Source organism: Pistacia vera, unplaced genomic scaffold, assembly GCF_008641045.1.
Source record: "Pistacia vera cultivar Batoury unplaced genomic scaffold, PisVer_v2 Contig306, whole genome shotgun sequence".
In the NCBI taxonomy this organism is placed as follows: Eukaryota; Viridiplantae; Streptophyta; class Magnoliopsida; order Sapindales; family Anacardiaceae; genus Pistacia; species Pistacia vera.
Window position 1 is genome coordinate 120,787 of NW_022196120.1, and position 20,553 is coordinate 141,339.

Sequence of the window (20,553 nt, forward strand, 5' to 3'; positions counted from 1 at the left end):
TTTTCATATAAATTTTACTCAAAGTTACTATCTAGCTGTTTTAGACTTTATATTTTAGATTTTATTTTATTTTTTGTATTTCTCAGTTGTACTCAACACGAGTCTTCTTTATTTAGTTATGTGCAGGAGTATCTTCAATGACCATAATAAATCAGTCTTCAAAAAACAAGAAGATTGCCATAGGTAATATGTTGATCAGACAAATGGTTTACTTTTCCACTGAATACCTACCATAGTCAACAGTTACTTCTGCTATGACGATGATTGCTAAGAGAATTCAGATATTTGCGTTTTTAATCTCATAATTGTCTTGCCCCCTTTATCTTTTTTGTCACAGGAATTACAGCTAGTGTTGTGGGTATATAATTGTCATCAATGGTTGGCCTGGGACGATTCTGAAGAAGAAAAACAGAGGATGATCAAAGAATGGAGGCGTTTATTAGAAATAGCGCGATCGCATGCTCCACAAGACATAATTATTCTGATATTAGAAACGTCACAAAATCATTCAGCGAAAAACTTGGCCGAGGAGGCTATGTGATGTTTACAAGGAAAACTACCGACGGTCGCCTTGTGGCAGTGAAGATCTTGAAGGAATCTAAGGGCAATGGAGAGGAATCATCAATGAAGTGGCTAGCATCAGTAGAACGTCCAATGTCAATATAGTCAGTCTTTAGGTTACTGTTGTGTGTTATGCAACGAAATAAACTCTAACGCTAGCTATTGAATATAATAATAACAGTAGTTAAAGTATAAAAAATAGCCAAAATTTAAATGCAAAAATAAAGAATACCAGGAATTAACGAGGTTCGGTATGAAACCTACGTCCTCGGGCGCCTAAAAGAAAACTCCACTATCTCAAAACATACAAACTTTGGGCAATACAACAAATACCCAAAACAAAAGGGAGATACAACAAACTTACAAACTAAAGGTCTTAAAGAAAGAACCCTAACAAAAGAAGTATAATGGAATTACAACTTGGGATGCCTAATAACAATGATTTGGGTCCTTATATATAGGCCCTACTTTTCAATCCTAATCAGTGGGACAAACTAATCTTTTAGCCTATTACATATAAGTCCCTAAACCTTTCTCCATTATCATTTCTACCCCCATATGATTTTGCTAAAAGCCATTTTTCAAAATCTCCACCTGGCGAATTAGCAAACCTTCAAAGTTTTGTATTCTTCTGTCAAATTTTGCAACACCTTCAAATGTGCCAAAAAGCACAATCAAGCGCAGGATGTGATCAAGTTCAAACAGTGATTGAACTTGATCATTGTCACTACTTTCGTTAAGACATCTGCAGGATTCTCAGTAGTCCCAATTCTCTAATGAGATTCTTCCTTCAGAAATAATTCCGCACAAAGTGGTAACGAACATCTATATGCTTGGTGCGAAAGTGGAATACTGGATTCTTTGCTAAGTGAATAGCACTCTGACTGTCAGAATAGATAGTGATCTTCTTCTGACTAATTTCAATTCATCCATAGCCCTTGTAACCAAATAGCTTCCTTCACAGCCTCTGTAACGCCATGTATCCTACCTCTGTAGTAGACAAAGCACTATAGACTGCAAAGAAGATTTCCAACTTACTGGAGCTTTAGCAAGAGTAAATACATATCCAGTAGTTGACGACGCTTGTCCAAATCACCAGCATAATCAGAATCAACATAGCCAACAGCGATTGACTAGATTTTCATCCGCTCAAAACCAAACCAATGTTTACAGTACCTATAATATAACGTAAAGTCCACTTCACAGCTTGCAATGTCCTTTACAGGATCATGCATATACCTGCTCACAATTAACTGCATGTGAAATGTCGGGCCTAGTACACACCATTGAAACATCAAGCTAACAACGCATTTGAATACGGAATTTTGAACATATACTCTCGTTCTTCATGCGTACTTGGAGATATGATGCACTAAGCTTATATGAGGAGCAAGTGGAGTACTTACAGGTTTGTATTTCAGTTATGCCAAACGTTGTAAGACCTTCTTTAGATACTGCTTTGTGTCAAACAAACCTTGCCATTTCCTCTATCTCTAATTATCTCCATACCGAGAATCTTCTTAACTTCCCCTAAATCCTTATCTCAAATTCTTGATTTAGTTGAGCCTTTAACTTCTCAATTTCTCCTAACGTTTTTGAAGCAGTCAACATATCATCAACATATAAGAGTAGATAAATGAGAGATCACCCTTGTAGCCTTTGAAAATCACTAGTTGTCAAATTTACTTCTGTGTACTCTTGACCCACATAAACCTATCAAATCGCTTGTACCACTGCCTCGGAGATTGTTTCAAACCTTAAAGCGATCTTTTCAGTTTACAAACCCAATCTTCCTTCCCAATACTCCTAAATCCTTCTGGCTGAGTCATATAGATTTCCTCTTCCAAATCACCGTGTAGAAAACGCGGTTTTCACATCAAGTTGAACAAGTTCAAGATTCATCTGAGCAACCAAGGCCAACAAAATTCAATGGAAGAATGCTTAACAACTGAGAAAATATCTCATTGAAATCTATTCCTTCCTTCTGAGCATAGCCTTCGCCACCAACTTGCCTTGTACGGATGTCTTTCAAATTCGAAAATCCTTCCTTCTTTGCATATACCCATTTGCATCCATTGCCTCTTATTCTTTGGTAATTGAACAACCTCCCAAGTTTCATCTATAGAGAGATTGCATCTCTTCTTCATGGCTTTCCTCCATTTACCATTCGAATGTTAGCTACTTCATTATAAGTGGAAGGAACTTCACCATCTCAATTGGGAGTGCATAGGCACCGTATTAGCAAAACGAGCGGCTTGCGAATTTCCGTCTTGGCCTATTAACGGCAATGGATTCTTGTGAGTTCTTGGGAAGAAATCCTCTTCTTCATCTCCAATGAACTCCCTATGATAGGAGTCTCATTTCCAGCTGGGTTAACTGATGTGTGTTTCAAACTCCACCTGTTGCTGAGTATGCTCCACCTGTTGCGGAGTACTAAAAACCCTCATCTGGCTCCTGTTTTCTGGTCTAACATAGAAGACTCATCAAATGTCACATCCTACTAAACAGTATTTCTTCGAACTTGGACACCAAAGACGGATCCTTTCACACCTGAGGTAATCCCCATAAATACTGATTTCCTTGCTCTAGGATATAACTTAGACTCTTTTACATGATAATAAGCAGTGGAACCAAAAACATGTAAAGAGTCATAATCAGAAACAGGTTTTCCAGACCATACCTCAATCGGGTCTTGCCTTCAATTGCAGTTGATGGTAGACGATTAATAAGATGACACGCATATATAACTGCCTCTGCCCAAAACTCTTGCCCAACCCAGATTGGAAAACATACACCAAACTTTCTCCAGTATAGTTCGATTCATGCGTTCTGACACCCCATTCTGCTATGGTGTATTTCACTATAAAGTGACGTACTATTCCTTCACTTGGCAAACTTTCAAAAACGGATCACTACGATACTCCCCACCATTATTGTGTAGCTGCTTGATCTTTCTGCCAGTCTGAGTTCAATCATCTTTTTCCATTTAGGAAAACACCAAGTACGTATCTTTAGTTTTTATACACATACACCCAAACTCTTCTGGAAAATCATCTACAAAAGTGACAAAATAGTGCATACCTCCCAAAGATGTGTTTTTGTAGGTCCACACATCAGATGAACATAATCCAAAATATCTTAGTATTATGGATTGCGGTGCGAATTTCACTCTTGTCGTTTTCCAGAACACAATGCTCACAAAAATCCAGCTTACCGGTCTTGCACTGTTCAATAAGCCTTGATTCACCAAACTAAGTAAGGCTTTTTCACCTGCATGCCCCAAACGCTATGCCACAGCTTGATCATTTCTGAATCTGCATCCTTCTGCACGACTGCAGCTGTCGTTTCAAAACTGTACTACATTATAGTAATACAAGTGTTTCTCCTGTGTTTCATTACCACAAGAGCGTCTAAAGAAACTTTTAGAATTCCACTCGCATATTCACTGTGAAGCCTTTAATTCCAAGGCTCCCAAAGAGATGAGATTTTTTTTCAACTTTGGTACATCCGAACATTTGTCAGAGGTCTAGTTGAGCCATCATGATTCTTCAACCGATTGAACCTATCCCAGTTGTTTACAAGCATCGTCATTGCGCATATAAACAACTCCACCATCAAGTTCTTCGAAATTAAGAACCACTCCTTGTGGGGACACTAGATAGGTACAACCTGAATTCATAATCCATCTTTTGATCAGAGGTGGATGGTAGGCTAACTAGACAGAAATCTGACTCATCCTCTTCACGCTCAACAACGTATGCATCAGAAGCAGCTTTGCCTCTTTTTTTTGCAACTTCAGACAATCTTCTTCCAATGCCCTTTCTCACGACAAAAGGCACATTGATCCCTATTGAGTTTTCCCTTAGAATGAGTCTTCCTCTTCTCTCCTTCTTATGACTCTAATTTTGACCCGCCCTCTTGCAAAAAGAGCTTTGCTGACTCATCTCTATTCTCTTTCTGATCCTTCTTCCGAATTTCATGATTGGACAGAGAGAACAAACTTCTTCAAAGGACAATTTTTCTTTCCCATGAAGAATTGTAATACTAAAATAGTCCAACTCATCTGGAAGAGATCAATTAACAACATAGCCTTATGCTTATCTTTGAATGTTTCATCCAAATTTAACAAATCAGCAATAATCTGTTAAATGTATCAATATGGCTACTGATATTCGTACCTGGTCTCAACTGAAGACGAAACAGTCTTTTCATCAAATAGAGCCGATTCTATTACTTCTCTTCATGTATTTGTTTCCAGCGCCTTCAACTTATTGGCAGAAGTCTCTTTCATGAATGGATATTTTTGCTCTCTACAAAGACATGAGCGAATCATCCCACACGCTTTACATTCAACCTCACCCGTCTTTCTCATAAACATCTTCTAGTTTTTTCTCCTCCAGAACGATATCTAGATCCTGCTGATACAAGCTATCCATTACCTCACTCTGCCACAAGCCAAAATATTTGGCCGTCAATTTTTCACATCAATTTTTGCATTGAAACCGTTATCATCTTTACTGGTGCGGATGGTGGTGCACGGACGGTGATGCCTCAGACGATGGACGATGAATCCTCGGACAATGATGCCATTTATGCCTTACTCAATTGGCTTGGTAAACAAAGTTCCCAATAACCAAGCTCCACAAATTATTATATTCAATAGCTAACCAACAAATCAACAATAGCCCTAGGTAGTAGTAAGTGCTGAAATGATTAAATACGCACCAGGAAAATTCCCAAGAAACAATGGAGGGGTCACAAATGGTCCCATTTAAAATCCAGTCTCCTTAGACTTTTATCGTCTTTTTGACAGAATTTTCCTAGACATGCATATAACCATACAAATAGCATCTCACTATCCTAAACCTAGGCTCTGATACCAATTGTTATGCAACGGAAACATAAACTCTAACGCTAGCTATTGAATATAATAATAACAAGTAGTAAAGCATAAATAAATAGCCAAAATTTAAATGTAAAAATAAAGAATACCAGGAATTAACGAGGTTCGGTATTGAAACCTACGTCCTCAGGCGCTGCAAAAGAAAACTCCACTATCTCCAAAACATTACAAACTTTTGGACAATACAACAAATACCCAAAACAAAAGGGAGATATAACAAAACTTACAAACTAAAGGGTCCTTAAAGAAAGAACCCTAAACAAAAGAAGTATAATAAAATTACAACTTGGGATGCCTAATAACAATGATTTGTGTCCTTATACATAGGCCCCAAAAGTTTCCCACTTTTCAATCCTAATAAATTTGGGACAAACTAACCTTTTTTGGCCTATTACATGTAAGTCCCTAAACCTTTCTCCATTATCATTTCTACCCCATATGATTTTGCTAAAAGCCATTTTTCAACATTGTGATCTATGAATTCATGTGCACTGGATCTTTGGATAAGTTTATATATACTCAAGAATCTTCGAGTACAAATTGCAATTTGGAGTGGAACAAACTTTATCAAATCGCAGTCGGCATTGCTAGAGGACTAGAATATTTACACAGAGGTTGTAACACAAGAATCGTGCATTTTGACATAAAACCTCACAACATTCTTTTAGACAAAGACTTTTGCCCAAAAATATCTGACTTCGGGCTTGCGAAACAATCCAACCAAAAGGAGAGTATCATATCAATGTTGAACGCAAGAGGAACTGTAGGATATATTGCACCAGAAGTGATTTGTAGAAACTTTGGAGGAGTCTCTCACAAGTCTGATATTTACAGTTACGGAATGATGATTCTAGAAATAGTTGGAGCAAGAAAGAACATTAATGTTAGGATATCTCAAACAAGTGAAGTATATTTTCCAGATGCTATTTATAACCTTGTTGAACCGAGTAATGATTTTAAACTTCCAGGTGTTGTCACTGAAGAGGAAAAAGAGACGGCAAAAAAGATGATATTAGTGAGCTTGTGGTGCATTCAAACGAATCCATCTGATAGACCATCAATCACGAAAGTTATCGAGATGTTGGAAGGTAGGCCAGAAAACTTGCAAATTCCACCAAAACCTTATTGGTCTTCTCCGCCAAGATCCCCTAAACATTCTTTCCCGGCATCTTCATCAACACAACTTGCATCAGAGGAAGAACCGCTCAAAGATCAGAGTGATATGTAAACTGTATTAAAATTTGGAAAAATTTAGATGTGGCTTGATTTGTGCTCAAGGACCAGGACACTAGTTTTTCTTTTCTTCGTAACCTCAGATTTTTTTTTTTTTTCTTTTAAGTAGTGGATGTACGGATGCAGTGGATACTGAAATTTAGCTGAAGGGTACAATTTTACATGACCATTCTATCTTAAGAAATAAGAACGCAAAAGCTTCAATCCTTAATTAAGATTAAAATTTTAGTATTTGCTTGCAGTTCCAAATATGACAATCTGAGGAGAATAAAATGAGGACAGATGGCGGGGACGATATTAATTTTTGTTCATAGCAAATGTGGACCAAACAAAAAACAATGTTCATAGCAGGCTGTAATGAATTCTGAAGGTATAAGGAATGAACAAATATTACAAGAAGATCTACACACAGAAAAGAAAAACAAATATACCGACAAATTAATCTATCATTGGCAACAAAGTTTTGACCATATAATGAGCAACCAAATGCAAGGGTTTTGATATTCATCTGTTTTCTGACAATTTAATCAAATTCTGCATCAAATTTAGATACAAAAGCAAGACCTAATGATAAGAAAAAATTCTTTAAATGAAAGCGACAAATTAGATGAAAAAAACCTAAAGAGAAACCTCCCGACCACAAGTGATTTTCCAGCTTCAAGTGATGAGCTACTTGTTCCAAATCCTTGTTCACATCCCATCTCCTCAAGTTTAAACCAATCTCATGAAACACTAGCTCAAACAACAACATTCATACGTCCATCCAGTGATGCCTTCCTTTTTCCTTTTAGGACCTCAGCAAACTCAGGGTCTGGGTTTGGCAAACTATCTTCCAGCTAAGTTTCTTGGTGTACCAGTATAAAGAGACCAAAAGGTGGAGGAATATTGGCAAACTCTAACAAGTGGAAGGTACCAAGATGATTTAAAGAGATTAAGATGGACGAATTTTGAAAAGTAATTTTTACAATTCCAACAATACAAATTTGCACTCTAGGACAAAAGTCCATTTGTAGGGCCAAAAAAGATGCAATTAACACTAAGCGCTGTACGACCGAAATTTGAAGATGTAAATCTGTGCTCAGAAAGAGTAAATTAAACAAAATACACGTCAAACTCTGCCATGGTCTAAGTCTAAACTTGTCCTGTTGAATCTGATACATCAGGATCTCAGCTACTTAACAAAAAAGGAATAAGATGGTTGAGGTTGGCTGCTGTGTGTATAAGAAAAGGCTCACATAGCATACGTTAGTTGATGCATAATGCTGTCTAGGAACACATTGGCGTCTTTGAAGCTTGACTTTACATAATTTTGCTTACACACAGAGAGTCCCTCACATCAACTTTTTAACAAATCCTGCACTTAATGCCGGACATTGTCATCAGATCACCAAGAACAAAATGTGTCCTACATTCATAAGGAAGAGTGTTGAGACATGAGGCCATGACATAACAATGAGACTTTTTCCATTTTAGATATACAAAGTGGGATACCTTGTCTCTTAGGATAAAACCAAAAGCCAGGTCCAAAAGGTAATGCACAGGCAGGCTTGCTTATACTTCAAGCATAGTCCAACATCTCAAATACAATTTATTCAGGCCATGCCTGCATACATGCAAACTAGAATCAGATGCTAGAGGAAGAATATCATGCAAAGACTCAAATCTTTAAACAAGTTTAAAAACAAGAAAGTTTACCAGTTAGTAAAGCACCATGGTAACTGACAGCCAGGAAACTTTCCTTACGTGGCACATCAACATCCTTTCTCATATGAGTTGACAATTCAAGAGGTTCTAGCGCTTTGTACATCCATTAGCTAAATAAATTTCAGATTCTTTTCCCTGTTTTCTCGTAGTTCTGCCTGCAAAATTCATCAGCTAAAGAATAAATAAATAAAAACTCAATGGAGGTGTTCGCCTTTGCCACAGTTCCTGAATCAAATGTGGCATGTTAGAAGTAAAATTGTGATATATCAATTTGAAACAGTCAGTAGAAAACACAGATGGTATTGCTTCATGAGTTTTACACCAATCTCATCAGAAGCTAGTTTAAAAGAAGCAAGATTCAGGCTTTTTTTATGCGAACAAATATTTGAAGCCTTACCAATTTTACTTTCAAATCTGTGATTACCCGCTGTCTCTGATATGCAAAAAACTTCGACTAGAACAACAAAGCACCACACCCCATCGGAGGATAAAAAGAACAAAGAGAAAGTAGGATGAGAAGTGTATCAGACTCAAGTCTATTAATGATGACAGGTAAACTGGTAGATGAATTCCAATAATACAAGAAATTGAAGTTTTGAGAATACTTACTCCAAGTCTCTGCATTTCAAGAGATCTAAGCAACGCTTTTCGTTTAGTTAGGAGGCTACGGCGATGTTTACAAAGGAACACTACCCGATGGTCGTCTCGTGGCAGTGAAGATCTTGAAGGAATCAAAGGATAATGGGGAGGAATTTATCAATGAGGTTACTAGTATAAGTAGGACATCCCATGTTAATATTGCCACTCTTCTGGGTTTTTGTTATGAGAGGAACAAAAGCGCCCTAATTTATGAGTTTATGTCTAATGGATCTCTTGATAAATTTATATATGATCAAGAACCTTAAGGTATGAACCACAAGTTGGAATGGAAGACCATGTACCAAATTGTAGTCGGTATTGCCAGAGGACTAGAGTATTTGCACCGTGGTTGTAATATAAGGATTGTGCGCTTTGACGTAAAACCTCACAACAATCTTTTGGATGAAAACTTTTGCCCCAAGATATCTGATTTTGGACTTGCTAAACAATCCATAAGGAAAAACAGTAGCATATCTATGTTGGATGCAAGAGGAACTATAGGGTATATTGCCCCGGAAGTATACTTTAGAAACTTTGGAAGAGTCTCTCACAAGTCTGATGTCTATAGTTATGGAATGATGATTCTAGAAATGATTGGCGAAAGAAAAAACATTGATTCTGGCATGTCTCACACTAGTGAAATATCTTTTCCAGATTCAATTTACAAGCATCTTGAATCAAGCAACGATTATAAACTTCAAGGTGTAATCACTGAAGAGGAAAAAGATATGGCAAAAAAGATGCTCTTTGTGAGTTTGTGGTGCATACAAACCAGTCCATCAGATAGACCATCAATGAATAAGGCTGTGGAGATGTTGGAAGGAAGCCTAGAGAACTTGCAAATTCCACCAAAAGCTTATTGGTTTTCTCCAACAAGATAACCCAAACATTCTTTCCTCACATCATCATCAACACAAATGGCATCACAAGAAGATTCCTCCAGAAACTGAGTGATTTGTATCTTGGGTCCTGTGAGATGTATTTATACTTGTATAAGAATCCGTCCCAACAACTGAGAGCACTTCTTTGTTCTTAAACTGTAGCAGAAGTCGTGAAATTCATTGTCTGGTGATTAATTTGGGAAAGACAACGTTTGTTTTTTGAATACGTCATTTATATAAGGCAAATTTATTGTACAGTGTCGTGTGTCATCTCATGTGTTCTGCTCTGTGCTTGTCTAGAACGATTATGGAACAAAATCTTCTGCGCGTATTTGTGTGAATGCGAAGAATTGTGTCAATATTGAACCTTTTTTCTCACAATTCACAGCAATATGAAAACTTTGCGAACATTGATGGACTAGGACAATTCTATTTGGTTGCAGTCTGTTGCGTTGCAACCAACACCTTCCCCTCTCCGTAATCCGCAAGTGACTCTCATCCCCATCCCATGGCGCCCCGCACAAAGCCAAGTTTACCCTTTAGAACCAACATTTTCCTTTCCTTCCCATTTTATTTTGAAGGTATGGGATTCATCTTTGAAGCTTCTTTATTAGAAAGGAAAGACGATAAAGAGACAAGATTTTCTCAAGAAATGGAAGAGAAAAAGAAGAAGGGAAAATGATTTTCTTAAATAAAAAATGGTAAATGATAAATAAAGGTAATCCGGACCTTCTCTCTTTTAATTGAATATTATATAAGAAAATTTGAAGCAGACCTAAAATTAAATAACAATAGGAGGTTTTTAATACTTTCCAGAAAAACTGGGAGCATTTGGAATCGCCTTATCCCTTGGGCGCGGACAATAAAAACCGATGATAAGTTGGTAAAGCTAGTAATATGCTTTATTATAAAAAAAAAAAATAGGTTTACCAATAACCTTAAATATTAGTAGCTATAAATTATTATTATGTTTGATTTGGGTAAATTGTATAAGTAATCAATGTATTTGGTTGATAATAATTACAAAATATTTAAATATTATTTTATTAAAATACCCTTTACAAGATTATATATATATATATATATATATATATGGTTCATTATTTGTCCAAATAATTAATTAATAAGATTAAAGAAGTCATTCAATAAATTGGGTTACTTGTTATTTGACACCAAAAGACCAGAATTTTTATTAAGGTAAAATTGGAATAAAAACAGGATTATCCAGTAATCTTAAAATATCATTTTTTAGGTTAGTAATCACCTTTTTTATTATTTGAGCAATAAGAGATTACCAGATTCTTTTATTATTTACTAAACAAAAAAAAAAAAATTACTGGATTAAAGGATAGATTACTAAGTAATTTTCTTAGGCCTTAACCATACACAGCCATATGTCATCTTCCCGTAAAACAGGCTATCTATTTTATTTTTGTGTAAAGCCTACTATTATTGTGGTCCTGTATTGAGGTTCTGTAGACCTCCATTATCAATAAAAGAGAAGGTCATAGAAACAGAACAGGTGATAGAAACTTTGGCATATGATCAGGTTATGCCCTTCCTCAACTTTTAAGAATTTTCTTTAAAGTTTATTTGTGTTTCAATTTTTTTAGAGTTTCTCTCACAACTATACAAACACTTGAACTAAAATATATTCATATATCTATGTTTCTTCTCATTTCTAAGTTGTGTTGTATTTTGAATAAGTAATTAAAGTTATATGAAATTATGGATTGATATTATGTCACAAAAGAAATTCATAAAAAATAAAATTTATAATTATCGTATAAACTTGGTTTTGTATGAAAATAATGATTTCTTATTATTTTTTTCGAATAAAATATATATTAAATATAGGTGTTAAAATATTATGATTAAAATATGTCTTATTTAAATAATCAGTCTTGATCATAGATGTATATTTGAATTTTTAACCTAGTCTAACTTCCAACTGTAGTGTTTTTAAAATTATCACTATATTTTAATATATATATATTATATATATATATGAATCTTTAATTTTTAATTTCTTTGCCCCTCCTAAACGATAATCCTGGCTCCGCCATTGAATTTAAAGTTAATGCATAATCTTATAGAGAAACTTTATGATTTGGACAAGGTTATTAACTTACTACGGAGATAACTTTCTTGGAACGATAAAAAAAAATCTACAAGTTTCTAAATAAGCAAAATTAGATGTTGTTTGAGTTTAATAGAAAAAAAGTGAAATTATATTAAATAATCCATTTTTTTTATCTTAAATTGGAAAGGAACTTCTTTTTAAAAGTCTTGCACTCTATAATCATCTTCTAGTTTTCTTGATAAAATTACCTTTATCTGTATAAGTTTAAACACAACTCATTAAATAATGTCTGACACCGTCCGACATTGCCAAATATTTCGAGCACTATTGTCTTCAACCTCCACCCCAAATTAGGCCGAACGACTTATGCATACCCAAGGTTTGTTGAAACGATAAGTTGGTACCCAAAAAATTTTGAAACGATAAATAGGTACCTTCTGTCATGTTCTGTTAGTGATTTTCATTAGATAATAGTGAAAAGACTAAAATGCCCTTGAAAGTTTAATTTTTAGTACTTTGTAAATTTAAAAATTTCTAAAAAACCCCCTAGGTTTGCTAATTTGACTAAACACCCCAATATATAAAAATTTTATAAAATAACAAAAACACCCCCACCACCCGCAGTGCCAGATTCCAGCCACCACAGCCGGAATCCGGCCGGAAAATTGCGTTACGACACAGACCTATCGGATCTGTGTCGTAACGCGTAGATCTTTCATTTTCTGGCAAGATCCGTGGCTGATCTGGCCGGAAAAGACTAGATCTGGCCGTCGAGACCGGAAAATTGTGTTACGACACAGACCCATCGGATCTGTGTCGTAACACGTCGATCTGGCGTTTTTCGGCCAAATCCGTGGATGATCTTGCCGGAAAAGCCAGATCTGGCCGTCGAGGCCGAAAAAGGCTAGACATAGATCTGGCCTTTTCCGGTCAGATCCGTGGCGGATCTTGCCGGAAAAGGCCAGATCGGTGTGTTACGACACAGATCCGATGGGTCTGTGTCGTAACACAATTTTCCGGCCAGATTCCGACCGTGGTGGCCGGCATCTGGCACTGTGGGTGGCGGGAGTGTATTTGTTATTTTATAAAACTTTTATATATTAGGGTATTTAGCAAATTAGAAAACCTAAGGGGTTTTTTAGAAATTCTTAAATTTATAAAAAACTAAAAATTAAACTTTCAAGGGCATTTTAGTCTTTTCACTATTATCTAATGAAAATCACTAACAAAACATGACGGAAGATACCTATTTGTCGTTTCAAAACTTTTTGGATACCAACTTGTCGTTTCGACAAACGTTGGGTATGTATAAGTCGTTCTCCCCCCCCCCCCCCCCCCCCCCCCCCCCCCCCCCCCCCCCCCCCCCCCCCCCCCCCCCCCCCCCCCCCCCCCCCCCCCCCCCCCCCCCCCCTCCCAAAAAAAAAATTGCCTGAATATAAGGATTCGAGCTCTATAACGAAAACTCGATAATGCTCGATAGAATCAAAATAGTGGGATTCAAACACTATATATCGTCTTTAATTTAATGGTGAATGAGTGATAACTGATTGATTTGTTGTTGATGTGTATAGAGAGTTGATGGTTAGATAAAAGACTTGTGTTTAAATAGATGAATAAGGGATGAAAAAGTTGGGTTTTACACTAAGAAAAAAGTCGTCAATAGAATAAATAGAGAGTTATAGTGTATAACTTTTCAAAATAGGCTGTTTTCAGTTCTACCCTAGAAATAGGGCTATTTATAATAATTGCCTTAGAAAAAAATTAAAAACATAAATGTCTATAAATAATGTTCAAAGAAAACATTTTTCTTAAAAAGTAAGATTATTTGGACACATTACTGCAGCATGAGGGGGATTAAATTCAAAATTGGTCCCTCTATAAGATAAGAAAAATGCTAATCTTATTCACTCCCTCTACTCACTTTTTCTACTCACTTTTATTAAAATGATATATGGTATCCGTACTATGCTTATGATACCCTTATTATGCTTTATATTTACAAAAGTGAATAACAGAAGTGAATTGGAGAGTGAGTAGAGTTATCATTACTCATAAGATAATCCCTGTCGTTTCCAAACACCTCAACTTTTTTTAATGCAAATGCAATCCTAACTTTTGATGCGATACTACCCGGGCAAACAAAAACTCCCTAATGTACAGTGTACACTTACCTTCTAAACTTGAACCTAATAGAAACCGAGCATTGTCTGTGTAAATAATCACCGGACAACACAATTTATTTCTGCTCCAGTTTACAGTTCTAAGAATTGGTTCAGTTTTTGAACAGATTAATCGTTATACAAATTTAAGTACATTTCACATATCACCCGGCTTACCGCTGGTTTCTTCCTGTGATTCAAGTTTATGTTGGTGATGTTGCAGGGGAAGATGCTTAGGCGGCGACATTGTTGGAGAAGACGTTGAAGGTTTCGGTGGAATTTGCAAGTTTTCTAGGCTACCTTCCAACATTTCCACAACCTTAGTCATTGACGGTCTATCAGATGGAAAAGTTTGAATGCACCACGAGCTTACGAAGATCATCTTCTTTGCCATCTCTTCTTCCTCTTCAGTAACAACCCCATGAAGTTTAAAGTCCTCTTCTTTGCCTGGTTCAAGGTGCTTGAATAACCAATGTGGAGAATATATTTCACTAGTGCGAGATGCTGTAACATCATTACTCTTTCTTCCTCCCACCATTTCAAGAATCATCATTCCATAACTATAGACATCCGATTTGTGAGAGACTCCTCCAAAGTTTTTGTTATATACTTCCGGAGCAATATAACCAACAGTTCCTCTTGCATCCAACATTGATATGATACTTTCTTTATTTTTGGATTGTTTAGCAAGCCCAAAATCAGATATCTTTGGGCAAAAGTCTTCATTCAAAAGAATGTTTTGAGGTTTTATATCAAAATGTACAATCCTGATGCTACAACCTCTGTGTAAATACTCTAGTCCTCTTGCAATTCCCGCTGCAATTTGAAACTTTGTCTTCCATTCCAATTTTTGGTTCATACTTGAAGATTCTTGATCATATATGAACTTATCTAAAGACCCGTTAGGCATGAATTCATAAATTAGAGCTTTTTTATTTCTCTCGCAACAAAATCCAAGAAGAGTGACTATATTTACATGGGATGTTCTGCTAATATTAGCAACCTCATTCATAAATTCCTCTCCGTTACCCTTAGATTCCTTCAAGACCTTGACAGCTACAAGAGGACCATCCGGTAACATTCCTTTGTAAACATCGCCATAGCCACCTTGACCAAGTTTATTGCTGAATGATTTCGTCATATTTTTAATATCAGAAAAATTATATCTTTTTGGATCAAGAGATCCGTAATTTCTAACAATGGCCTCTATGTTTTCATGGTTCTCTGTTTTATCCTTCCAGAAGAAGACAACCTTATCTAATGTAAGCTTTCGTCGAAGGCGGCCACTCATGAGAAATATAGAGAGGATTATCAGTATGCCAACTGCACAAGCTGCAACGCCTGTGTTCAGGGATAGGGTAATCTAATGTGATTAAAAGTGAACAACATTCTGTTACTAATAAATAACTGCAATAATAGTTGACATACTGTTACTACAATTGGAAATTTAAAGTTGTCTGATGAGCATGTTACCTATGAAAATTATTCTTCTCTTGTTCAAAAATGATCCTGCGTGTAAAACAGAAAAAATTTAGAATACCACCGTGATATCACATCATCCATATCAACACCTCTAACTCTCATTTATCTTTAAATTGATCGTAGTTGATAGTTATTAACTTGACATGCATGCATTAACTTGTGACAAAAATAAGTTTTTATGGTTAAAGTATGATGTAAAACATGAGAACCAAGTGATTGGAATGAATTAAGTTGGCTTCTTGCTTTGAAAATCAATTTGCATGCTACTGTGTTCTGTTTTAACATGCAATAAAGTAGTTGTGATAGAGGACTGGTTCACTCTGTACAAAAAAAAACTATTTGTGGTTATGATGGAGACGAAGATAAAGACGGAGATGGGGAAATTGAATAAGAAGAATAAACAGAGATGAGTGATTTCTGGGAGGCTAATTAAGGAGGACAAGCCACAGTTGAGGATTTACCCAATGATTGAAACATTGGTGAGTCCACAACTTCAATCTTTGACATTAATTTCTAAACCAGTTAGGAAGAAATAGCCGACCCGAGGGTTGTAGTGAAGCACGAAGCTAAGGTAGCCTAGCAAGCTGGCTTCAAGACCATTTTGATGTGGTGCATTTATTTTGAAGTTTCAAAACTATTACAGTTAGGTTCTGCTTTGCTAAATGTATGCTAAGTGTGATACGTTCCATATGCGCGAGTTTTGTTCGACGAAATTACGCTATGAGATGTGGTTGCCTGTACTGCTATTGTTATTGTTTGCAGATGTATTGAAATTTTTACCGTCTCATTATGCCGGTATGATACAATGACGCCTGATTTTAGGCCTTCGATATAATGACATAGTTTAAAGATTATAAGAAGGGATGTTCCAGGGTAACATTGTCCACCATCTGATCTTACCTAAAAATATAATGGGGGTGATCTGTTGGCTAAAAAAGCATGTAATCTAATATTAACTTCAGAATGATCATGTACTCTAAAATATTGCTGACATGGTGCTGCTCGATAATGCATATTAAGATGTTGATGAACTCAACTAGCAGCGTAAATATAAACTCTAAAGCTAAAAGGAGAGAGAAAAAAGTTAGTGGTGACATAAATTTAGATGGTGATATAAATGATGTGATATCCGTTGTATTGTAGATTATTTTATGTTCTTAAAATCTTATAGACTAAGAAGGAATGAAGGTAGAGTTCAAACAATGCCTCTAAACCATCTAAGGTACATACCTGATGAAGGTGAAGGCTCTTTTGGGCCCAAATAGGCCAGTGATGAGGTAGAACATGATGCGAAGGATGGTCCTTTGGGGCAGTAGCAAAATGTCTGATTCGACAGAAGATCGTAACCACAACTTCCATTAGATTTGCATTCCTCACATCCGATGCCGCCCACGGTCCATTTCAGCTGAAATCCTTCTTTTATGGCTTCTTTCAAAACCGATGAATTTCCCCTCACTGTTGAATATAAACTTCTAGAAACTGGAATCCTGATAACGTACAGGCAATTCTCCAGAGTAGCGGTAAGACCTTCTGCTACGTATAAATCGTCATAATGACTATTATTTTCAGAGCAAGTGAAGTGTACTGCCGGAGAAGATGCATATCCTTGGCAATTGTAAGATAAAGTAAGTAGCTCATACCCAGGATCATAATTAAGAAGTGAAGAATTGGTGCTGTTGTCGAAATATGAAGGTGAGCAAATTCCGTTCAGGTAGTCCAGTCTTACAATCCTGAGAATTTGGCCTTTCTCGTCAATATTTAAAATACTGTAGGCTACGTCATTGATCTCCATGGTAGGCCTATAAGTTGTACAATTGTCGCCCTGATAGGTCAATTCCCACATATCAGCACAAACACAATAGAGCTTTAGGTCAGGATGGCCACAACCACTAGGTCGGTCACGTCCCCAGAAAGGATAACCGGCTGTGAAGTTCCCACATCTGAATGGAAGACTGCAATTAGGTTGGGATATGGAAGGACTGCTTAAAGATGGCTGAATCTTGACGAAGGCCATGAATATAAACCATAGAAGAACAAGAAAATGCAACGGCGGAAAAAACTGTGAGTTCAACATTTCCGGTGAAATTGAACTCGAGGGAGAATTAATCTTGGGTGAGTAGAGTGCAGTTGGTTTAGATCATATAAATCTCAGTTAAACGAGAGCCATAGACTTTTGATTTTGGCTGTTTAGTTGACTTAAAACTTCGTTTTCCCGGCCCATAGAAATATTGCAAAATTAATTGAATTATGAAGTTGCTACCGTTTGTCGTAAAGACCATAATACCACTTACTTGCATTGATTAATTGACGACTAATGAGCTGTCCTCCAGATTTTCAGGCTACGCATCTGCTGTCAATAACAAAATTAGAATTTAACAAAGGGTAAAAGGGACAATAGTACGTGTAATTAAATTTATTACACTTTTAATTACTGCCCCCTAATCTTTCAGAAATTTCTCTTATTGGATGGATTTGTTTTTTTTTTTTTTAACTTTTTGTCGCAAATTTTATTAAAGAGAACTTCTGTATAAAATGTGCAACGAAAGTACGACCCCTTCCATCCCCGTCTTCGCCTCATTCTTAAAAATTTTCTTAAAATCCCCTCGGGTGAGGACTCCTGTTCCACTTCCACATAAAAAATTGTTATCTTTATTAGAGCATCTTCAAATTACTCTTTATATGACCTAAACTATTTATTATACAGAGTTTATCCATAAAAATAAGAGTCTAATAGACTCTTTATTCTTTAAATATAAATTAAACAGTGAGTTTGACTCTCTACGTTTAGAGAATCAAATTTCACTCTTTATCCTAATTTTAAATAATAAATTACAAGTTTTTATATATTTTTCTTATGATTTTTCTCTCATATTAAGTTTCTTTTTTGAAAAAACATATTTTTTCTCCTAAAGTTTAAAGAGTCTATTGAATTTGAATAAAAATTGTGTTCTTTATATTTAGAAATCAATGAAGATGCTATTTATTTATATGAAAGATGCTCTTTAAAATAAAGAACACCATTAGAGATGCTCTTATATAATAAAGATTCTTAAGGTGCAAACGGGTATTTAAACAATCAAAGCTGGTCAAAGAGAAATTCACATGGACGAAACTAACGAGGGGCAGAATGTTGATAGTTTCTGAAATCAGGGTACCAACATCAATTCATCAAACCTAGGGTGAGAAAAATAATTCGGCCTATCATTATTATTTCACGTGGTGTTTACTAAAATATCTACTGGTAGGACCTTGATGAAGCAGACTAATCACTCATAGAAGATCATGAGAATTTTTGTTTTGACTTTTACTAGTTCTTCAGATAATTATATGAATAAATAGTTATATTAAAATTAAATTAATATTTCTTTGTTGATACAGAATTCTTCACCAACCAGTGAGATCTGATCGATCTTGTCGGGATCAGAATCGATGTGTGTGTGATTAGCGATAATCAGCAATTGATATAAAAAGATGCAATAAAATTAAAGGCAATGAGAGTTTTTAAAGTGGTTTGGCTAGGTTAACTCTAAAGCCTACGTCCACTGCTTTTATATTTGCTGTGAGAGCTTACAATGTAATTCTTATGAAAAATTCGTAACCCCCTTCTTGTCGTTTGAGGGGGGTTTATATACAAGATTTATACAATGGAAAGAGCGAAATTAAAGGGATTACAATATATCTGAATAGCAATTCCGATATTCTCATGATTGGGCGTTGTGATTACACAGTGATCGCTGTTGATCTGATCATTCCCACAATATCTGGGATCTGAAGTAATCTGGAGATTGATTGAATGATCACTTGGATTGCTCGCGACTAGCTTATGATGGGTCGAGCTATGGCTCGACGAGCTTTTGCTGGGTCAATCAGTCAACGTTGTCGAACTGGTTCTGGGTCGAACTATATCTTCGCAATAGCCTGAGCTTGGCGGAAAAATCACACAAAACATTTGCCCCCTAGTGTTCGATGCTTATTTCGGGCTTCGACAACTATTGCTCGATTTGGCGTCAAGCTCAACCTTATCAGCAAGTCTCCAAGTGTATGCTCGATCAAGCTTTCTGGGTCGACCTTACATCCAACCAACGTACTTCACACTTGGATCTTTATTTTCCATGTTCCCTATCAAAACTCAAAATATGAAAAGTTAGGGCATATATGTAATTCCCGAGTGGTCGTGTCACATTATATGTGGCAGCCTTTGTCAATCACGTTTCGTCACGCGTGGACGACGACAGCTGTTCACACACAAAGTCGACGTGACGTGCGACAACGGTTATCATTACAGCAATCCAACGGTTCATTGCTCCTCGTGGATGGTCGACACGTGGCCATGTCTAAGGGCTGAGATTGCTCAACAAATGAAGGGTCAAGATCAATTGTAGATTAACGATCACAATTGAACCCCGCCCTTTCGTCTTCCATGCAAAACACTGTAAAAGGTGGCGAATATCGTTAGAATAGTCACTCTGAAAGTTCTCTTACTCTCTTGCTTTCTTTGCCGTTATTTCTTCATCGTCACGACAGTCTATTCCAGCGAGTTTTTGCACTCCCGTTCCGGTAAGGTTCTTTTCCCTTCTTTCCTTCGTTCTTTTTGCTCCAAAGGGTGGCCATGGTAGTGGCCACATTGTGTGTTTTAGGGTTTTAGTAGGGTTTTTTAGGGGCATCTCCGATGGTCTCGGGCTTTACAGGGGTTTAACGCGTTGGCTGTCGGTATCCTGGGTAGGTCGCAAACATCTGTCGCATTACACGAGCTATCTTGGGTGCCTGAACTAGAAGCGAGTGTAGAATGATCGTCGAGTTTCTTGAACTCTAACATTTGTTCGCTTCTTTTTCAAGTACCCAGAAGCGAGCTATAGCCATGTTAGACTCCAACAATCATAACGTAGATCACATGTTCGATTTGCCAGT

General features: G+C 36.5%; 2 protein-coding genes and 1 pseudogene across 2 annotated transcripts; 2 read left to right on the forward strand and 1 right to left on the reverse strand.

Moving 5' to 3' along the window:
* Positions 1-5,948: 5,948 nt before the first annotated feature.
* LOC116135940 (PR5-like receptor kinase) lies at positions 5,949-6,692 on the forward strand. The gene has a single exon (XM_031421652.1). The coding sequence runs from the start codon at positions 5,949-5,951 to the stop codon at positions 6,690-6,692; it is 744 nt and encodes a 247-aa protein (XP_031277512.1).
* A 2,254-nt stretch (positions 6,693-8,946) lies between these two features.
* Positions 8,947-9,927, forward strand: LOC116135941 (annotated as a pseudogene).
* A 4,144-nt stretch (positions 9,928-14,071) lies between these two features.
* LOC116135914 (LEAF RUST 10 DISEASE-RESISTANCE LOCUS RECEPTOR-LIKE PROTEIN KINASE-like 2.4) lies at positions 14,072-17,823 on the reverse strand. Its single transcript, XM_031421621.1, has 3 exons — positions 16,876-17,823; positions 15,637-15,672; positions 14,072-15,504 (listed from the first exon to the last, which is right to left on the reverse strand). Exons 1-3 carry the CDS (start codon positions 17,717-17,719, stop codon positions 14,321-14,323), a joined length of 2,064 nt encoding a protein of 687 aa, XP_031277481.1. The 5' UTR covers positions 17,720-17,823; the 3' UTR covers positions 14,072-14,320.
* Between the last annotated feature and the right edge of the window lie 2,730 nt (positions 17,824-20,553).

What these genes read in the sequence shown, in the direction of transcription:
- LOC116135940 (XM_031421652.1), top strand. Translation starts at nt 5,949, where the DNA reads ATGTGCACTGGATCTTTGGATAAGTTTATATATACTCAAGAATCTTCG.
- LOC116135914 (XM_031421621.1), bottom strand. Translation starts at nt 17,719, where the DNA reads ATGTTGAACTCACAGTTTTTTCCGCCGTTGCATTTTCTTGTTCTTCTA. An exon ending in AGAGCCTTCACCTTCATCAG is followed by an intron (nt 15,673 to 16,875) that starts GTATGTACCTTA and finishes TTTTACACGCAG; the next exon opens with GATCATTTTTGAACAAGAGA. An exon ending in GAGAAGAATAATTTTCATAG is followed by an intron (nt 15,505 to 15,636) that starts GTAACATGCTCA and finishes CCCTGAACACAG; the next exon opens with GCGTTGCAGCTTGTGCAGTT.